A 20516-nucleotide genomic window follows, 5' to 3' on the forward strand; every position below is an offset into this window, starting at 1 on the left:
TTCGTTTCAGCGCGAAAGTTACAAGTCTCCCTAAGCAATTATAAAACATATCAGTGTCAATTTAACTTATCCTACAGTTGAGTTGCTGCCAAGCATTCTTCAGGTGAGTCATACGGTCATTAAGTTCTCAAACCAAGGAGCGAACCCTATCTACACGCCTGTGAGTGGCTTCCGACTGACAGGCTTTGAACGACTATAACTGGACAGCAGGCTTCTAGGCCAAAACGTCTATATGAGCAGGAAATTCCCCGAACAAGAACACCAAATGGTGCTAACTTCTACAGCTTCCGTCACAACAAACAAAAGGCCAGGCTGCCACGGCGCGTGGGCGTCGCACCTGCTTCTCGCGGGTCACGCTTTCCTACATCCCTTTTTTGCATTTTTAGGCGTGAAGCTTCTTTCTTGCTTAAGCGGAAGTGGGTCTGCTACTTCGCAGATTCCCGAAGGGATAAGACCCCAAACAGCGGGAACGCCCCCACAATCTGGCCCAGGCGGTCGCGAGGGGAGTCCGCAGGGCGGCCGCAGGGGCGCGCCCGGGGCACGCTGGGAACGCTGGGTGCCCCGGCCCTCCTGACCCGGAAGGGCTGGCGTGTGGTAACCCCGGCTTCCCTAGCAACCGAGCGGGCGTGAGTCCGCCTCACTCTCGCCGGCTGCCTCACAGGATGCCGCTGCACGTTAGCAATTACAGCTGGCAGCAGACGAGCACTGCGGTCTTCATCTCTGTGCCTCTCCGAGGCGTCAGCGTCCGAGACGCGGACGTGTTCTGCACCGAAAATTATCTGAAGGTAGGAACGCAAATCGTGCCAGCCGGCCCTGGGGGTGTGGTCTGAGGCGTCTGCGAAGGCATGGCTGTGGACGCGCAAGAGGCGCGTCCTTGCAGATAAGCATCCTAAAATATTAGTCCTATTAAAAATAAAACAAAGCAAAACAAACAAAATAAGATACGAATCTCATACAGGTGACACCTGGTCTGTAGATAGATGTCATCGGGTCAGGGATGATTTTATCCATGGCTTCCGTATGCCTTGCTACTTTTATCGTGACCTGGGAATAAATTTATAGCAGGAATTTAAGAAAATGATTTTGGCTTCCATCACTTATTTCTTAAGCGGTGTGTTTTTCATTTTGTGTAGCCATATTAACTTTCGTTTCCCCTCTTCTGAATAGGTGAACTGCCCTCCATTTTTATTCGAGGTGTTTCTCTATGCTCCCATAGACGATGAGAGCAGCAAAGCTAAGATTGGGAATAACACTATTGTTTTCACCCTGCGCAAAAAAGAAGCAGCCATGTGGGAGACCCTTTCTCTGTCAGGTGGTAAGTTCTTTACTAAAAGATGTTAAGCTGGTTGTGCTTTTAAAACTTTATACCATTCAAAAATCTATCTTTTGAAATAATTATGTTGCTCTTCTAGGAAAACAAAACAGGCACGAGCGTCATTTAGATGAGGTAGTGCTTCAGCTGTCTCTTAAATAACCCAATAACCTAATTATTGAGTAACCGAATTTCTAAAAAATTGAGTCTGTTAATAATAGCTCTTAAACGATGTGAGCTTCTGTCTTCAGAGGGTAAGGCCTCCCGGTTTGGCCTTTATGAGCGCTCATTTTGTATTAGGCATTCAGTTCAGTTCAGTCTCTCAGTCGTGTCCGACTCTTTCATCTGTTAATCCTTGTAATAGTCTATCACTTAGGTACTCCACCACCCCCGCCATTTTTTTTTTTTTTTTCCTATTAAGGTGAAGCTACTGAGGTGCAGAAAGGTTGAGTAATTGCCGAAGGTCACACTCAACAGTGGCTACATGTTTGAAGATGTATACTACAGAAGATAGTGAAGGACAGGGAAGCCTGGTGTGCTTGCAGTCCATGGGGTCCCAACGAGTTGGATGTGACTTAGTGACTGAACAACAGAACTTTTACAGAATACAGATGTCTGAATCTTACCCTAGACAGATAAAATCAGTTTGTGGTAGTGGGACCTAAATTGTTAAAATGTTTTTTAGAGATTAAAATGTACAGTCCCAAGTTGAGATCTCCTGTTGTCTGTACTGTTAATCTGTATTCTATTCTTCTGCCAAAATCAGCTTTGTGGGTCAGTAATTGCCCTAGATAGCATATTCAAAAGCAGAGACATTACTTTGCCAACAAAGGTCCGTCTAGTCAAGGCTATGGTTTTTCCAGTGGTCATGTATGGATGTGAGAGTTGGACTGTGAAGAAGGCTGAGCGCCGAAGAATTGATGCTTTTGAAGTGTGGTGTTGGAGAAGACTCTTGAGAGTCCCTTGGACTGCAAGGAGATCCAACCAGTCCATTCTGAAGGAGATCAGCCCTGGGTGTTCTTTGGAAGGAATGATGCTAAAGCTGAAACTCCAGTACTTTGGCCACCTCATGCAAAGAGTTGACTCATTGGAAAAGACTCTGTTGCTGGGAGGAAGATTGAGGGCAGGAGGAGAAGGGGACAACAGAGGATGAGATGGCTGGATGGCATCACTGACTCGATGGCATCACTGACTCGATGGGCGTGAGTCTGAGTGAACTCTGGGAGTTGGTGATGGACAGGGAGGCCTGGCGTGCTGCGATTCATGGGGTCCTAAAAAGTTGGACACAGCTGAGCAACTGAACTGAATTGCCCTCTACTGTTTTAGCTCTATTATCTTCCTCTCTGATACAGTTACCATGTTTTCTTGTGTTTTCTGTCTACTGTCTGAGATTTCTCTTAGGTCTTTGGCATTAAGCCTTGAGTTGGAACTATTGAGAATGGGAAAATTGCAGCCACTCTTTATATTAATGTTTTCTTCATATCTTGCAGTGGAATTAAATTTTTTAGTTCTTGGTACTAGGTAAGATTTTTCTCTACAATGTGGTTTTGAGTTCAGAAGATACTGGAAGGGAGATTATCATAGCCAGCTTACTTTAGTTCTGTATTGAATCCTAGACTAACTGAGGGGTTTTTAAAACCAGATTTGTTCTCTCCTACCCCTGCCTTACTTTTTGATTCTTTAAGTCCGAGATGGTGTCTGGGAATATGTCATGAAACACACACAGGATGTTCTGACTTCTCACCTAAAATTAAATGTAAATACTTTGATTTATTTCATTTGATGTTGATAATCTTAATTTTGAAGTTAGATGAGACCAGAATCATCATCTAATATAATGACTTAAACAGATAGCATACATGCTAAGTTGCCTCAGTCATGTCCGACTTTTTGCAACCCCGTGAACTATAGCTCACCAGGTTCTTCTGTCCATGGGATTTCCCAGGCAAGAATATTGGAGTACGTTGCCATTTCCTTCTCCATGGGATCTTCCCGGACCAGGTCTTCTGCATCACAGGCAGACTTTTTACAGTTTGAGCCACTTATGTCATTAAATATTACTATTATTTTGATTTTTTCCACTATTTAAAACTTTAAAAATAATTCTTAGCCTATGTGCTGTAAGAAATCAGGCAGCAGATTGGGTTTGACCATAATTACCAATTAGATGAATCAAAACAGTCTTAAAACTAACTTATGTAACAAGTAATGAACATTGACTTTACTTCAGAAACCAAGTTTGAGATTCTTTTAGATGTCAAACTCAGTTTTTTTTTTTAATTTCTTAACCTTGATTTTTATTTTTTATTTTTTTCAGACTCAGTTTTACATGCAATTCAGTGAAATTGTTTTAGCAATCTTTTTTTCCACATATAGTATTATGAAACTCCAATATCTACTCCAAGCCTGCCTCCCTCATTATTCACAAAATACTGCTCCAGTTTTTTTTGAAGTTCATTCTTGATCCATTTTTCATTTCTTTTAGATGTGGAGCATTTAATTCAGAAACTTGATTTTTTAAAAATTACTTCTACCCCAAAAAAAAAATTACTTCTGCCCCTGAAGCTGGTCCAGGTCTCTGCCACCCTCTTACTAAAACAGGTGTATGGTTGGGGAGAGGCTTCAGACCTCATTCCAGTCCTGATTTCCAGCCAGGATCTTGGATGGGTAAAAATTCCATACTCTTTACTCATTTTTAACTGAAATTTAATATTCCCTTCAATTATGAATGTAGACAACAATCAAAAGTAGTATCAATAAAATTCACAACATGTTCATATCAGGTACCTTTGTCTTTTAGATGCACTACTTTGAAATTATATATTAGACATTTTGCTATGTATTATTTAATGCATTAATAAAGAAGCAGGTATTTGTATATCACAAACTTAATGTTTTGTGTTTTAATATAACACTTAATATTTTGTAAGTATTTTAATATAACACTTTGTAACTAGTTTTCTTTTTGTATTATTTTCATATATTTTAAAACAATATAAAGGGTTAGTATAAGGGTTTACTAGTCATCCCTCCACTCCTACCCTCCTTGTCTCTTCTTACTTCACTCTCCCAAGTTTCCTCTCCCCTCCTTTTTTTTTTCTTCAAAGTCTGGATCCCTTCCTTAATCCTTCTTCTCTTAAGATAATTTACCCCATAATGGATCACAGCCTGCAGTTTCTAAAATACTGAATCACTGAATAAAAAATGACTGTGAATTGTAAAGTTTTGTATGTAACATGTCGTGTGACATTATAATTTTTCCTAAAGCTTGCCCTGTACTCTTCATACATAAGACTAACCATTGATGTTTTTGAAGGTGATTGATCATGTTAGATGATCTCAACCCGTGTTCTTTTCTAAGAGACCTCCTAGTGATGCTTTATTGTGATCAGGTTTATAAGCTAATAGGAGAGAGAGGAGTATCAGTGTGTTCTCTTTCCTCCTCTCCTGCCCGATTTGCCTCTCCCCATCCCTCCCATTGCATACCCTCTCTCTCCCTCCTGTGACCCTCTCCTCCTCCTCTTCCTCCCCTGTCCGCATCCTCATTCCCTGTCTTATTTCCTGTCTCCATTGCTCCTCTTGTCTCTTATTCATATCTTCCCTCTCTGTCTCTCTGTGTCTGTCTGTCTCAGTGCACAAAGGCATCCATTCTTTACTAATTCATTACTGTTACAGTCACTCTTATTAGCTTCTTGACTAGTTTAATACTGAGAAATGTTCTTACTTCTCCATGTGAAGTTGGGTCCAAAACCATCTTATCCCAGATCAATATGTAAGAAAAACAAATTCTCCTAAGTAAGACAAATTCATCATGATTCTAATTTAGTGATATTCTTTGTTTTAGTTGACAAAGAGATGATGCAAAGAATAAGGGAGAAGTCTATCCTACAAGCACAGGAAAGAGCAAAAGAAGCTATGGAAGCAAAAGCTGTGGCAAGGAGGGAAGATCAAAAATATACACTAAATGTCATGATGAAGGTAAGTTGCAGATTGATAGGAAGGTCCTTTAATTAAAGATATAATAGTAAACTATGCAGTGATAATTTGTTCCATCTACGTACTTTCTCACCTTTTTGTTTATACCTTGGTTACAGGACTTGCTGTGTTACATAGGTTGTCTGCTACTTCTGAAAAGCTGTATGAAAGCATGAAGGTTCAACAATAGATTTACCTGTTTTAGGGAGAATGTTCTATTTCCAGGGGAACAAAAGTTATAAGGTTTTATGGTGGAAGTGTTTACTTCTTTTTTTATCTTGAAATTGATGGACATTATTATTTAAAACAAGAAAAACATAGATTGAACACTGAATATTGACCAATAATATCTTTTAACTGTTGAGGCTTTCAAGTTAAAGCTTTGATCAGCAATATATTTTTTGAGATATAACTCACATACCATACAGTTTGCCTATTAAAAGCTTACAATTCAGTGGGTTTAGTATATTTAGAGTCATAAAACCACCACCACAATCAATTTTAGAACATTTTCATCACCCCAAAAAGAAACTCTGCACCATGAGCAGTCACTCCCTATTCGTCCAAACCTCTTAACCCTAGACAACCACTAATCTACCTTCTGTCTCTATAGGTTTACCTATTCTGACTAATTTTTACAAATAATTTCCCATCTTAAATTCTCATTTTGAAATGACTAAGAAGTCTATAACGAGCATTATCTCGTCAAGAGTTCTGTGGACTCATGATTGTTCTTTTGCTTTTGGATCACTAGTATTGTTTCTATAATCAACAGTTCATAATTCCAGTCCATAATTCCAAAGGCTTCTCTGCTTCTTTATCACTTTTACTTGATTTTTAAATATTGCCAATGGTTAGTATACTTCGTTTTTTACTTAATAATTGAACATGTGGTCAGCCATCCGAAGATTCCTGCTTTCAGTATACTTGATGAGTTCCACCTTTTCTTGATCGTATTATTACTACTATCAAACTTTTACTGAATGTAAAAAAAATACGAGCAAAATAGTATAAAATTTGTGGCAACAAATAAGTATTTGTTGAACTGATAAATAATAGCCCACATACTGCTGCACTGGTAAATATAACAAAGCTGAACAATTGATTGCCAGGCAGTACCACAATGCTGTACCTTGAAGTTGATAAATATCTCCTGACATATGAAAGTCTGACTTTGGTATTTGTGACAGTAGTTTAGGGTCATTAATGTAGAAAGAATGAAGCTGTAGTTTACATTGAAGTAATAGAACCTATGAAAGTCTGTACCCTATACTACAAACTATTTATTTTGTCTGTCTCTTCTCCTGAGTATTGTTGAGAGTTGAGACTATATTTTCTTTCATCCTTATCATAACCATTGCCAAGTAAATAGTAGGTGCTCAAATATTTGAATAAATTAATGTGACTACATTGTTTGAGTACTCTGTAATCATAGTAAAATTCTATTCTGGTGGATAAATGTAGATAATTTTACTCTGTACAGTATTAGACACCATTTAGAAAAGAACTTTGATGGTCAATTAAGAGTAAATGAAGCAATATGATGACAAAAGGCATCTCATTATTAGCTTAAACCATAAATTAGCTTAAAACTTGATTTACATATACCCAAAACATTTTTTTTTTTTTTTCGCAGTAATCTTTTAAAAAGAGTGAGCAGGGCTAGTGCTAAGACTCACTGTTCAGTTTGCTATGCTGTATAGTGGTAACCTGCTCGGGCTTCCCTAACAGAACACCACAGAGTGAATGACAAAGCAACACACATTGGTCTTCTTGCAGGTCTAGGGCTTAGAAGTCTCAGATCAAGGTATAGCGGGTAATAAGTCTATTCCTGGCTTGCAGATAACTGAAAGAGAGAGAAAAATTCTCTGGTGTATCTTCTTATTAGGGCATATCTTGTTGTATCAGGGCCCCACCCTTATGACCTCATTTATCTTTAATTACTTCCTCAGAAACCCATGTAAACAGGAGTTAGAGCTTTAACACATCTGAGGGGACACAGACATCTAGTCTGCAATTCAGGAGACTGCCTGCAGTACAGTATACCCAGGTTCAATCCCTGGGTTGGGAGGATCCCTCTGGAGAAGAAAATGGCAATCCACTCCAGTGTTCTTGTCTGGGAAATCCCATGAACAGAGAAGCCTGGCAGGCTACATAGTCGGTCATGACGTAGCAACTAAACCACCAAACCAAATGTTTAGTCAATAACACTGTAAAAACTATCCAAACTTCAGTGGCTTATACAGCAATCCCCAGCCTTTTTGGCACCAGGGACCAGTTTCGTGGATTTTGCCATGGACCAGGAGTGGAGATGATGGTTTCAGGATGATTGAAGCACATTTATTGTGTGCTTTATTTCTAATCTAATAACTGCCACTGATCTGAGGAGTTCTGGTCTGTGGCCCAGAGATTGGGGACCTGTGGCTTCACACATTATTTCTCACAATTCTGCATGTTGGTCAGGCAGTTCTTGTGGTCTGAGTTTGCCTTGGTTGTGGCTGGATATTCTAGGATGACCTCACTCACATGTCTAGAGCTTTGCTTGGGAAAGCCGAAGTCCCTCTCCATGTGGTATTTCATTCTCCAGGTTAGCACAGATTTCTTTACTTCATAGTTAGTGTTTCTGAGAGTGGGAATGGGAAAGCCCTAATGTACAAGCCCTTTTAAACACACTTCTGTGTCACATTTTCTAATGTTCCATTAACCTAATGTTGCATAGAACCAAGCCCAAATTAAGGGTTAGAGAAATAGACTGCACCTTTTCTGGGGAAGAAGGGTGAAGTCACATTGCAAAGGAACATGCTTATAATTAAGGAAGGAACTTTTGGCCATTTTACAACTTAGTTTGAATTGAAAAGATTGGAGTTTAAGCAATAAAGATAATTTGATTTCATCTAGCAGGAGAAGTTCAGAGACAGAGCAGTGAATCCAAGCCCTGACTCCATCTCTCTACAACATCCTTAGCACTGCCTTTTCTTTGTAACTGCTTCATCCTTAGGCTGATAGGAAGATGATCCACGTCTGCACATAACCAGGAGCCAGCAGGAGACAGACTGTCTATTCCGTTGGCTCCCTTTCAAGCCCCATAAAATGATTGCTTTATATACTGTAGAATGATATTTCACATGGCAGTCAGTTTTACATAAGTGCAAATATATCTTTACTTCAAGTCTGATGCTTCAATCGTGGTTTACTGTGTCCATGTCTGCTTATCTTTGCTGCTGATCTGTCATTCATTTAGCAGACATTTACTGAATAGTTTAAAAGATATTGAGGCAGAGCTGACAAGTCAGTCTTCGATTTCAGTTTACTCATAGTATAGAGAGGGTGACAGACAATAAAAAGCAAAGATTACAGCCTAGAATGCATAAGAAATCATGGGCAGATAAAGAGAAAACACTGGCCAAAGATTGGTATCTCAGTCTGAAAGGATGATCAGGAAATAGGAGGCAGTGTAGCTTGTGCTGAATACTGGAGAATGAGCTACAGTTACCTAGGGATAAATGGGAAAATGGCATTATCAGTTTTGTATAAGTGCTCGACAAAATTTGGCACAGTGAGGAACAGTTGTGATGAGAAATAAAATCTTGATATTTAGAAAAATCTCTGGAGGGGAACTTTTTAGGAATTTTCAGCAAGAATACCAAAATAATTGGTTTTGTGTTTTAGAAAGCCCATTCTGGCAAGTGAGTTTGAAGAGGTTGCAAGGAGGAGGCAGAATTTTTGTATTCTTAGGATGAAAGAATTTTGAACATATTTATGTGTTGAAGAAAGAAGCCGGTAAAGAGGGATAGATTGATAATATAACCAGGAGAGAGGATTGATGATGAAGCAGTTTTTTTTGTGGTGGGATGAAGGTTGGAACAGGTGAAAAAATTAAGTCCTATGCAGTAGGGGCTATTTTATCTTTTGACTAAAGGGCAGGAATAAAGAATCACCAAGGGTTTGGAAAATTTTTCATGACACAGATAGTTAAAGTAATCCTTTGTTTTCATGGTGAAGGTAGAAAGTTCATCTACCCAGGGCATGAATAATTGAGATGGAGTAGGGGAGACTAATTAGAAGCTTGGACTATTGATGCCAGGCTAATCTGAAACATGCTTCCCCCTCTCCCCTTTACTTTGGACTACTATTGCCTACTTTTTCCTGTTTTCTTCACTCTTCGTTTTGTAGGTTATCTTCTATTTTGAATTTTTTGGTTCTATTTTATTTTCTCTTTTAAGGAGCTTGTTTTCCCACTAATTTTTAACCTAAATAGGTCAAATTTGAAGTGCTTTCTTCTGCTATTTTTTTAAAGTTGAAACTCAGAAGCGTGGAACTGTAAAATAACTTTGTCTCATTATGCGTGAGTTACTTTCTGGAGTTGTCTAGATTATACTATAGGGCCTTTAAAAAGTCCTTATGGGTGAAACCACATGCCCTGTTTATTGGAAGCATGTATAACTAAGGAATAGAAAAGCTACAAGTAACTGCTTTCTCATTTTTTTTTTCTATGCAATTGTAAAGGTGATTGTTTTATTTATGTATTTAACCTTGTAGCTTATGGGATTCCAGTTCCCTGACCAGAAATTGAACCTGGGTCATGGTAGTGAAAGCCTGGAATCCTAACCACTAAGCCAGCAGGGGACTCTTGTAAATATGACTTTTAAATTTCTCTTTTTGATAGTTTGTTGTTAGTGTATATAAATGCAACAGATTTCTATAGGTTAATTTTATATCCTTCAACTTTACTGAATTCATGTGTTAATTCTAATAGTTTTTTGGTGGCATCTTTCGGATTTTCTTTATATAGTATCATGCCATCTGTAAACAGAAATAGTTTTACTTCTTCCTTTCCAGTTTGGGTTCATTTTCTTTTTATTGTCTGGTTGTTATGGCTAGGACTTGGCCATACTGTGTTGAATAAAAGAGGCAAGAGTGGGAATCCTTGTCTTGTCCTGATCTTAGAAGAAATGCTTCAGCTTTTTACTGTTGAATGTGATTTGGCTCTAGGTTTGTCATATGGCCTTTAATATGTTGAGGTATATTCCCTCTTGTATCCACTTTGTGGACAGTTTTTATTGTAAATGGATGTTGAATTTTGTTGACGGCTGTCTGTGCATCTGTTGAGATGATCTTAAGATTCTTATTCTTCAGTTTGTTACTGTGGTGTATCACATTGATTTATTTGTGGATATCCTTGCATTCCTGGGATAAATCTCACTTGATCATGGTGTTTAATCCCTTTAATGTACTTTTGGATTCAGTTAGCTAATATTTTGTTGAAGATACTCACGTCTGTGTTCGCCAGTGATGTTGGCCTGTAATTTTCTTTTTTTGTGGTGTCTTTGGTTTTGGTATCAGGGTAATGTTGGCCTGGTATAATGACTTCTGAAACATTCCTTTCTCTTCAGTTTTATGGAGTAGTTTTAGAAGGATAGATGTTAACTTTTCTTTAAATATTTGGTACAGTTCACCTGTGAAACTGTCTGTCCTGTACTTTTGTTCACTGGGAATTTTTTAAGTCAGTAATCAATTTCAGTACTGGTAATTGGTCTGTTCATATTGTATATTTTTTCTTGATTCAATTTTGGGAGATTTTATGTTTCTAAGAATTTATCCATTTCCTTTAGGTTGTCCATTTTATTGATGTATAAATTGTTTAAGTAATTTCTTATGATCCTTTGTATTTCTGTGATGTTAATTATAACATCGTTTTTCATTTCTGATTTTATTTGGGCCTGTTTTTTTTTTTAATTCATCTGAGTAATAGTTTATCAATTTTATTTTTTGACAGATTCAGCTTTTAGTTTCCATGGTTTCTTAAAATTGTTTTTTAGTCTCTATTTTATTTATTTCTTCTCTGATCTTTGTATTTCTTTCCTCCTAATTTGGATTTTATTTGTTCTTTTTCTAGTTTTTCAGATGTATTATTAGGTTGTTTACTTGAGATTTTTCCTGTTTCATGATGTAAGCTTGTATTGCTATAAACTTCCCTCCTTGAATTGCTTTTGCTCCATGGCATAGATTTCAGTCATTATGTTTCCATTTTCATTTGTCTCCAGGAATTTTTTTATTTCCCCTTTGATTTCTCCAGTGACATGTTTTTTGCTCAGTAGCATTTAGTTTAGCCTCCACGTGTTTGTATTTCTTGCACTTTCTTTCTAAGCTTACAGCGTTGTGGTAAGAAAAGATGCTTGATATGATTTCAGTTTTCTTAAATCTGTTCAGACATATTTTGTAGCCTAGAATGTGATCTATCCTGGAAAATGTTCCATGTGCACTTGAAAGGTTTATTTTGCTATTTTTGAATAAAGTATTTAATATATATATATATATAAGGGCATCTGATCTTATATATATATAGCCATCTGATCTAATGTGTTATTTAAGGCCAGTGTTTCCTTATTGATTTTTTGGTCTGAATCGTCTATTGATTTAAATGGGGTATTGAAGTTTGCTACTTTTACTTGTTAATGTCAATTTTTGCTTTTATGTTTGTTCACATTTATGTATTTAGGTGTTCTTATATTGATGCTTTTGAACTGTGGTGCTGGAGAAGACTCTTGCGAGTCCCTTGGACTACAAGGACATGCAACCAGTCTGTCCTAAAGGAGACCAGTCCTGGGTTTTCATTAGAAGGACTGATGCTGAGGCTGAAACTCCAATACTTTGGCCACCTCATGCGAAGAGTTGACTCACTAGAAAAGACCCTGATGCTGGGAGGGATTGGGGGCAGGAGGAGAAGGGGACAACAGAGGATGAGATGGCTGGATGGCATCACTAAATCGATGGCATCACCAACTCGATGCACAAGAGTTTGGGTGAACTCTGGGAGTTGGTGATGGACAGGGAGGCCTGGCGTGCTGCGATTCATGGGGTCGCAAAGAGTCGGAAACAACTGAGCGACTGAACTGAACTGAACTGATGTTGAGTGAACGTATATTTACAATGATTATATCTTCTTGTTGGATTGATTCCTTTATTATTATGTGATGTCCTTTTTTCCTCTCTTGTTACAGTCTTTGTTTTAAAGTCTATTTTGTCTGGTAATAAATACTGGTACTCTAGCTTTCTTTCCATTTCCATTTGCATGAAATACCTTTTTCCTTCCTCTTACTTTCAATCTGTGTGTCTTTAGATATGAAATGAGTCTCTTGTTGGCAGCATACAGATGGGTCTTGTTTTTGTATATATTCAGCCACTCTTTGTCCTTTGATTGATCCTTTTAGTTCTTTTACATCTGAAGTAATTATTGATAGGTACGTACTTACTGCCATTTTGTTAATAGTTTTGGGGTGGTTTTTGTAGTTCTTTTTATTCTTTTCTTCTCTTGCTCTCTTCCCTTATGATTTGATTCCTTTCTTTAGTATTATGTTTGGATTCATTTCTTTTTTGTGTTTCTATTATACATTTTTGGTTTGTGGTTACCATGAAGTTGTATACAGTAACCTATATATGTATGTGACTGTTTTTACTCTCCCTTTCCCCACATTGAATGCTTTTGACATTATTTTTTACTTTTTTGTTTTGTTTATCCTGTAACTGCCTATCATGGATATAGATGATTTTACTACTTTGTTATTTTATCCTTCCTACCAACTTTATAAGTGGTTAATCTACTACCTTTACTGTATATTTGCCTTTACCAATGAGATTGTATTCTTTTATAACTTTTATATTTCTAGTTCTGGTCTTTTCTTTTTTGCTTAGAGAAGACCCTTTAATTCTTTGTAAAGCCAGATTAGTGGTGCTAAACTTTATGCTTTTCCTTGTGTGTCAGATTATCTCTTTCACATCTGAAGTAGCTTTGGCATGTATTCTTGGTTATAGGTTTTTCCCTTTCATCACTTTAAATATATAATGCCACTCCCTTCTGGCCTGCAAAGTTTCTGCTGAAAAGTTATCTACCAGTCTTATGGGAGCTCCCTTGTATGTAACTAGTTGCTTTTCCCTTGATGCTTTTAAGATTCTCTCTTTAATTTTTGCCATTTAATTTATGTGTCTTGGTGTGGACCTCTTGGGATTGATGTTATGTGGAACTCTGTGTTCCCTGGACGTGGATGTCTGTTTCCTTTCCTAGAATGGGAAATTTTCAGCTATTATCACTTCTAATAAGTTCTCTGCCCCTTTCTCTCTTCTGCATCTGGGACCCATATATTGTGATTATTTGTTTGCTTGATGTTGTTCTAGAGGTCTTTAAGACTGTCCTCATTTTTTAAAAATTCTTTCTTTTTTTCTTGTCAGCTTTGGTAATTTCTACTACTTTGTCTTTCAATTCGATGATCTATTCCTCTATATCATATAACCTACTGTGATTTCTTCTACTGTTTTTTATTTCACTTATTAGATGCATCAGCTCTGTTTGGTTCTTCATATTTTCTAGCTGTTTGTTAAGCTTCACACTGTGTTTATTCATTCTTAAATCCTTTATAGGTTAGATTCTTTGTCTTCACTTTGTGTAGTTCTACTTCTGGAGTTTTGTCTTGTTCTTTTGTTTGGACATAGTCTTTTTGTTACCTCCTTTTGCCTAATTCTTTGTGTTTATTTGTAGGTATTAAGTAGATGGTTTATGTTTCCTGATCATCGAGAAGTGACCTTATGTAAAAGATAATCCTGTGGGACCCAACAACATCCTCTCCTTGGGTCACCAGAGTTATATGTTCTAGGGCTAACTCCTATGTGGCTAAGTGGGGCCTTCTCTTGTGTCAGGGCCAACTACTGTGGGGATGGGCATGCTGGTAGACAGGGCTCACCCCTATCCCTGTTGTGTGTGAGGCCCTTCTTATAGGGAAGTAGTCAGCTGACAATGGACAGAGCTGGGTCTTGGTATTTTGGCTGCATGGCTTCGGCTGTCCCAAAGTTGGTGCCAGTCTGATGGTGAGTGGGGCCAGGTCCCACTGAGGCTGTCTGTGGGCAGGGGACCCTGGAACATCTGGCTGCAGGGCCTGAGGGATCTCAGGATTCATGTCACCTGCTAGAAGGTGGGGTTGGATCCTAGGGGATCCTGTGTCTTGTGTCAGCCCACCGGTGGGCAGGGCCAGATCCTAAAGTTTGGGATCTGGCCCTGGCTGGAAGGCTGTGTAGCCAAGGCTGGTGCTTGCCCCCTGGGGAGGAAAGCTAGGTCTCCTGTGAAGCTTGCAGCTTGACCATACGTGTCCTGGTACTGGTGCTGATAGGCTGATGGGCAAGTAAGCTTCCTGCTAGAGGGAGAACTCCAGAATGTTCCTAGCATCAGTGTTCTCGTGATAGAACAAGCTCCCCAGAGTGCCTGCTGCCAGTGTCTTTAGGAGGAATCCAAGTCACTTCCTAGCTCTTTGGAGAGTTTTCCAGTATCAGCCAATGGCTTTGACCTAAGCTCTTTTCACCTTACTGCCTTTGTTCTGGGTCTTTGAGTGTGTGAAATTTTGCTACTCAGCTGTCTTGGTTACTCCCCCATCACCATTGCTTTTAAATTTTTTTTTTTTTTATCTTTCTAATTTCTGATATTTCAAATAACAAGTTCTACAGACCAAATGCACTTTGGCTTTTTGTTTGTGTTCCTTCTTCATACTGCTGCCATGGTGACTTTTTAAATTTTTAAGCTGTTTTTTCCCAGTTACTGCAGTAAAATTGACAAAATTGTAGTATATTTAAACCATACAATGTGAAGATTTGATCCATGTTTATACAGTGAAAGGAATCACATTTTCAAGTTCACTAATATATCTGTCACTTCACATAGCTACCTTTTTTTCATCTTTTTTTTTTTTTTTTTGAGGTGAATCCTTCAGATCTACTCTCTTGACAACTTTCAATTATGTAGTACAGTTTATCACTATAACCAATATGTTGTATACAGTAGATCCTCAGGAGTTACTCATCCAACAGTTGAAAGTTTGTGCCCTTTCACCAATGTGTTCCCATTTCCTCACCTCCTCTCCAGCCCCTGGCACCACGACTCAACTTTCTGTGATTCTGATTTTTTTTTTAAGATTCCATGTATGGGCTTCCCTGGTGGCTCAGATGGTAAATAATCTACCTGCATTGCGGGAGACCTGGGTTCGATTTCTGGGTTGGGAAGATCGCCTGGAGGAGGGCATGGCAACCAACTCCAGTATTCTTGCCTGGAGAATCCCTATGGACAGAGGAATCTGGTGGGCTACAGTCCATGGGGTTGCAAAGAGTCAGATACGACTGAGCGACTAAGCTCAGCACATGGTACCATGCAGTATTTGTCTTTGTGCGGCTTGTTTTGCTCAGTGTACTGCCTTCCAGGTTCTTCCATGTTACTGCACATGGCAAGATTTCCTTTTTTAAGGCTGAATGATACTCTGTTTTGTGTGTGTGTGCGTACATATATATTTGTTGTTGTTTAGTCACTAAGTCGTGTCTGACTCTTCTGCAACCCCATGGACTGTAACCCTCCAGGCTTTTCTGTCCATGAGATTTCCTAGTCAAGAATGCTAGAGTATCATAGCTATTTCTTTCTCTAGGCGGTCTTCCCAACCTAATGATTGAACCTGTGTCTCCTGGCAGAGGTAGGTGGATTCTTTACCACTGAGCCACCATGGCGTTCCATACATATATATAGGAATAATAAAAAAAACAAAGTGTACAATTCTTTGGCTTTGTTTATTCACAGGTTATACAACCATCATTACTATGTAATTTTGGAATATTTTCACCACCTTAGAAAGGTACCCTGTGCCCATTAGTAGTCACTCCTCACTCTTCCCTCCCCTAAAAATCCCTAATCTCCTTTTTGTCCCTATGAATTTGCCTATTCTGGACCTCTCACATACAGTATATGGCCTTTGGTGTCTTCAGTCTTTCACATAATATAATGTTTTTAGAATTTATCTATGTTGTAACATGTTTGAGACCTTTATTCTTTTTATGGCTGAACAATATTCCATTGCATGAGTGTACCGCAGTTTGTTATCCATTCATCAATTGGTGGAAATTTAGTTTCTTTTCATCTTTTAGCTTTTGTAAATAGTGCTACTGTTAACATTCACTTATAAGTATGTAAGTGAATGTTTTCAACTGATTTGTGTATAAACCTAGGAATAGAATTGCTGGGTCATTTGTAATCGTATATTTAATTTTTTGAGGAATCACCAAATAATTTCTCATAATTGGTACACCATTTTACATTCTTTCCAGCAGTATATTATGATTCCAGTTTCTTCCATCCTTGTTAACACTTGTTATTTTCCTTTTTTTTTAAATTATAGCCATCCTATCAGATGTGAATTGGTATCTCAGTGTGGTTATGATTTGCATTTCTCTGACATTAGTGATTTTGAACATCTTTTCATGTGTTTCTTGGCCATTTGTATATCTTATTTGCCAACATGTCTATTTAAGCCATTTGCTCATTTTATAATTGGAATATTTGTCTTTTTGTTGTTTTATTCCCAGTTTTTTAAGGAATCTCCATACCGTCCTCCACAGTGTCTGTATCAGTTTACATTCCCACCAACAGTGCAAGAGCGTTCCCTTTTCTCCACACCCTCTCCAGGATTTATTGTTTGTAGACTTTTTGATGATGGCCCTTCTGACCAGTGTGCGGTGATATCTCTTTGTAGTTTTGATTTGCATTTCTCTAATAATGAGCGATGTTGAACATCTTTTCCTGTGTTTGTTAGCCATCTGTATGTCTTCTTTGGAAAATGTCTGTTTAGATCTTTACCCCACTTTTTGATTCGGTTATTTGTTTTTCTGGCATTGAGTTGTATGAGCTGCTTGTATATTTTGGAAATTAATCCTTTGTCAGTTGTTTCATTTGCTATTATTTTCTCCGATCTGATGGTTGTCTTTTCACCTTGCCTATAGTTTCCTTTGCTGTGCAAAAGCTTTTAAGTTTAATCAGGTCCCACTTGTTTACTTTAGTTTTTATTTCCATTACTCTAAGAGGTGAGTCATAGAGGATCTTGCTTTGATTTATGTCATCAAGTGTTCTGCCTCTGTTTTCCTCTAAGAGTTTTATAGTTTCTGGTCTTATATTTAGGTCTTTAATCCATTTTGAGTGTATCCTTTTGTGTGGCGTTAGGAAGTGTTCTAATTTCATTCTTATACATGTAGCTGTCCCATTTTCCCAACACCATTTATTAAAGAGGCTGTTTTTGCCCATTGCATATTCTTGCTTCCTTTGTCAAAAACAAGGTACCCATATGTGCATGGGTTTATTTCTGGGCTTTCTATCTTGTTCCATTGTTCTATATTTCTGTTTTTGTGCCAGTACCATACTGTCTTGATGACTGTTGCTTTGTAGTATAATCTGAAGTCAGGATGATTCCTCCAGCTCCATTCTTCTTTCTCAAGACTGCTTTGGCTATTCAGGGTCTTTTGTGTTTCCATATGAATTGTGAAATTTTTTGTTCCAGTTCTGTGAAAGATGCCATTGGTAATTTGATAGGGATTACATTGAATCTGTAGACTGTGTTTGGTAGTACAGTCATTTTCATGATATTGATTCTTCCTACCCGGGAACATGCAATATATCTCCATCTGTTTATGTTGTCTTTGATTTCTTTCATCAGTGTCTTAAAATTTTCTGTATACAGTTCTTTTGTATCCTTATGTAAGTTTATTCCTAGTTATTTAATTGTTTTTGTTGCAATGGTGAATGGGATTGATTCCTTAATTTCTCTTTCTGATTTTTCATTGTTAGTGTATAGAAATGCAAATGATTTCTGTGTATTGATTTTGTATCCTGCAACTTTGCTAAGTTAACTGATCAGCTGTAGTAATTTTCTGATACTATCTTTAGGGTTTTCTATGTACAGTATCATGTCATCTGCAGACAGTGAGAGCTTTACTTCTTCTTTTCCGATCTGGATTACGTTTATTTCTTTTTCTTCTCTGATTGCGGTAGCTAGGACTTCCAGAACTATGTTGAATAGTAGTGGTGAAAGTGGACACCCTTGTCTTGTTCCTGATCTTAGAGGGAATGCTGTCAGTTTTACACCATTGAGAATAATGTTTGCTGTAGGCTTATCATATATGGCCTTTACTATGTTGAGGCAGGTTCTTTCTATGCCCATTTTTTGAAGAGTTTAATCATAAATGGGTGCTGAATTTTGTCAAAGGTTTTTTCTGTATCTACTGAGGTTATCATATAGTTTTTATCTTTCGATTTGTTAATATGGTGTATCACATAGGTTGATTTGTGTATATTGAAGAATCCTTGCATCCCTGGAATAAACCCAGCTTGATCATGGTGTATGAGCTTTTGGATGTGTTGCTGAATTCTGTTTGCTAAAATTTTGTTGAGGATTTTTGCATCTATGTTCATCAGTGATATTGGCCTATAGTTCTCTTTTTTGTGTTCTTTGTCTGGTTTTGGTGTCAGGGTGATGGTGGCCTTGTATAATGAATTTGGAAATGTTCCTTCCTCTGCAATTTTTTGAAAGAGTTTTAGAAGGATAGGCATTAGCTCTTCTCTAAATGTTTGATAGAATTCTCTTGTGAAGCCATCTGGTCTTGGGCTTTTGTTTTTTGGGAGATTTTTGTTCACAGCTTCAATTTCAGTTCTTGTAATTGGGTTGTTCTGGTCCTCCTCCTGTGTGTTCTTGCCTCCAATGTCCACAGCTATTAGAACTAGTGTGTTTTCTTTTGTGGGAGCTCTCAATGTCCTTTTATATATTCCATAGACACAGAGTCTGCCTAGTTGATCATGTGGATTTAATCTTCAGCTTGTACGGCTGGTGGGAAGGTTTTGGGTCTTCTTCCTTAGCCCCACTGCCCCTGGGTTTCAATTGCGGTTTTATCTCCTCTTCTGCATGTGGGTCGTCTGCTGGGGTTTGCTACTGCGGCTGCCCTGGAGGACTGGGGTCTGCTCCTGTGAGGGCCAGGTGTGGAGGTGGTGCAGCTGCTTGGGTCGCAGGTGTTCTGGCAGCACCAGGTGCTCAGGGGAGTTGGCGGCTAGGGCAGCAGGATATAGTGTTCTCGAAGGGTATGGCAACCAGTATTGGCCAATATGCTCCAGTATTCTTGCCTGGAGAATCTCCCTGACAGAGAAGCCTGACAGGCCACAGTCTACAGGGTCACAAAGAGCTGGACGTTACCAAAGCGACCCTGCGTGCATAGACGCAAGACATTTTTTGCCTGTGGCAGCTCTTCCCCAGTGAGAGTTGAGCATGAAGGTGGCACAGCTGCTTGGCTTCAGAGACCCTGGTGGTGCCTAGTGTGCTGGGAAATGGACTACCTTCTCCACAGGAGTTATGGCCCTATCAGTGTCTTTTTTTGAGCCTCTTGTAGCTGGCAATCAGAAGGCCTTTTTGGCCAGTCTGTCTCCGTAGCTCTGCCATTCAGACACTTAGAGGGTTCCCTTGCCTTGTGTCCTTCTCTGTTGTTTGGCACATCAGGCACATAGAGGGGCCCCCCTTGCTGGGGCCCTACTCTGTAAATTGCACATCAGGCACTTAAAGGACACCCTGGATGGGGTTCTACTCTGTAGTTCAGTGGGGCTAGTGTTTGATGGGCCAGCCTCTCTATTGTTCTGCTGTTGATGCTGGTGTGTGGGGGGAGAGAGGCTATGGTGATGGCTCCACCCACTATGCATGACTCAGCAGCACTGCCTTGCTTCCATGGCTGCCAGGCTTTCCTCCACAGGCGTTTCCCACCACAGTCTCCTCCCTCACATCCCCTCTATCCGTCTCTCTGCAGTCAACAGCAGCCCTTGACCTGGGATTGCTCCACAATCCCTAAACTCCAGCTGCCAGCTGCTGCGCCTTCCAGGGGACCTGTGTCCCTGTCTGCCACAAGGACTATCTGATTGTCATTCCATTTAGGCTGCCACAGATCAGCTTTCCCCCTCTCAGCCTTAAATGTCTCTTCTCTGACTCAGACAGTTGCCCCAGTGTGGGGATTGGACCCCTGCTTCAGTTCCCCCACCCGCTGAGGGCAGGTCCAGTCCTACTAACACTCCTGTTTTCCCCGCTAGTTCCTTCCTCCTACCGAGTTTTGCATGGTTCTATATATTCTTTTCCGCTGGTCAGGTACTCCTGTCTGCTCTCAGCTGGTGTTCTGCATGCACTTCTGTGTCTGAAGGTGTATTCCCGATGTATCCATGCAGAGAGATGTACTCCACGTCCACCTCCTCCTCCGCCATCTTGTTCTCTCTGTGTTTTTGTTGTTGAGTTGTAAGAGTTCTTTACATATTCCAGATACTAGGCCTTCATTAATGACTTTCAGATACTTTCTTCTATTTTGTAGATTGTTTTTTCACTTTGATAGTATCCTTCTTTGGTAGTATCCTTTG

General features: G+C 39.1%; 1 protein-coding gene across 4 annotated transcripts in view; it reads left to right on the top strand.

Annotated features, from left to right (window-relative positions):
• The first annotated feature begins 600 nt into the window (after positions 1-600).
• DNAAF4 (dynein axonemal assembly factor 4) overlaps positions 601-20516 on the top strand; it is an 84444-nt gene continuing 64528 nt past the window's right edge. For 2 of the 4 annotated variants that reach the window (XR_003513115.1, XM_027553949.1), the window contains exons 1-3: positions 602-785; positions 1168-1315; positions 5157-5290. Coding sequence is in view for 3 of the 4 variants with exons in the window: in XM_027553949.1 (XP_027409750.1) it covers positions 663-785; positions 1168-1315; positions 5157-5290 (405 nt within the window). In the remaining variant the exon portion in view is untranslated. Of the gene's footprint in view, positions 786-1167; positions 1316-5156; positions 5291-20516 lie in introns of all 4 variants that reach the window. The other 2 variants (XM_027553950.1, XM_027553948.1) reach the window with 2 other exon arrangements.

Source organism: Bos indicus x Bos taurus, chromosome 10 (genome assembly GCF_003369695.1).
Source record: "Bos indicus x Bos taurus breed Angus x Brahman F1 hybrid chromosome 10, Bos_hybrid_MaternalHap_v2.0, whole genome shotgun sequence".
In the NCBI taxonomy this organism is placed as follows: Eukaryota; Metazoa; Chordata; class Mammalia; order Artiodactyla; family Bovidae; genus Bos; species Bos indicus x Bos taurus.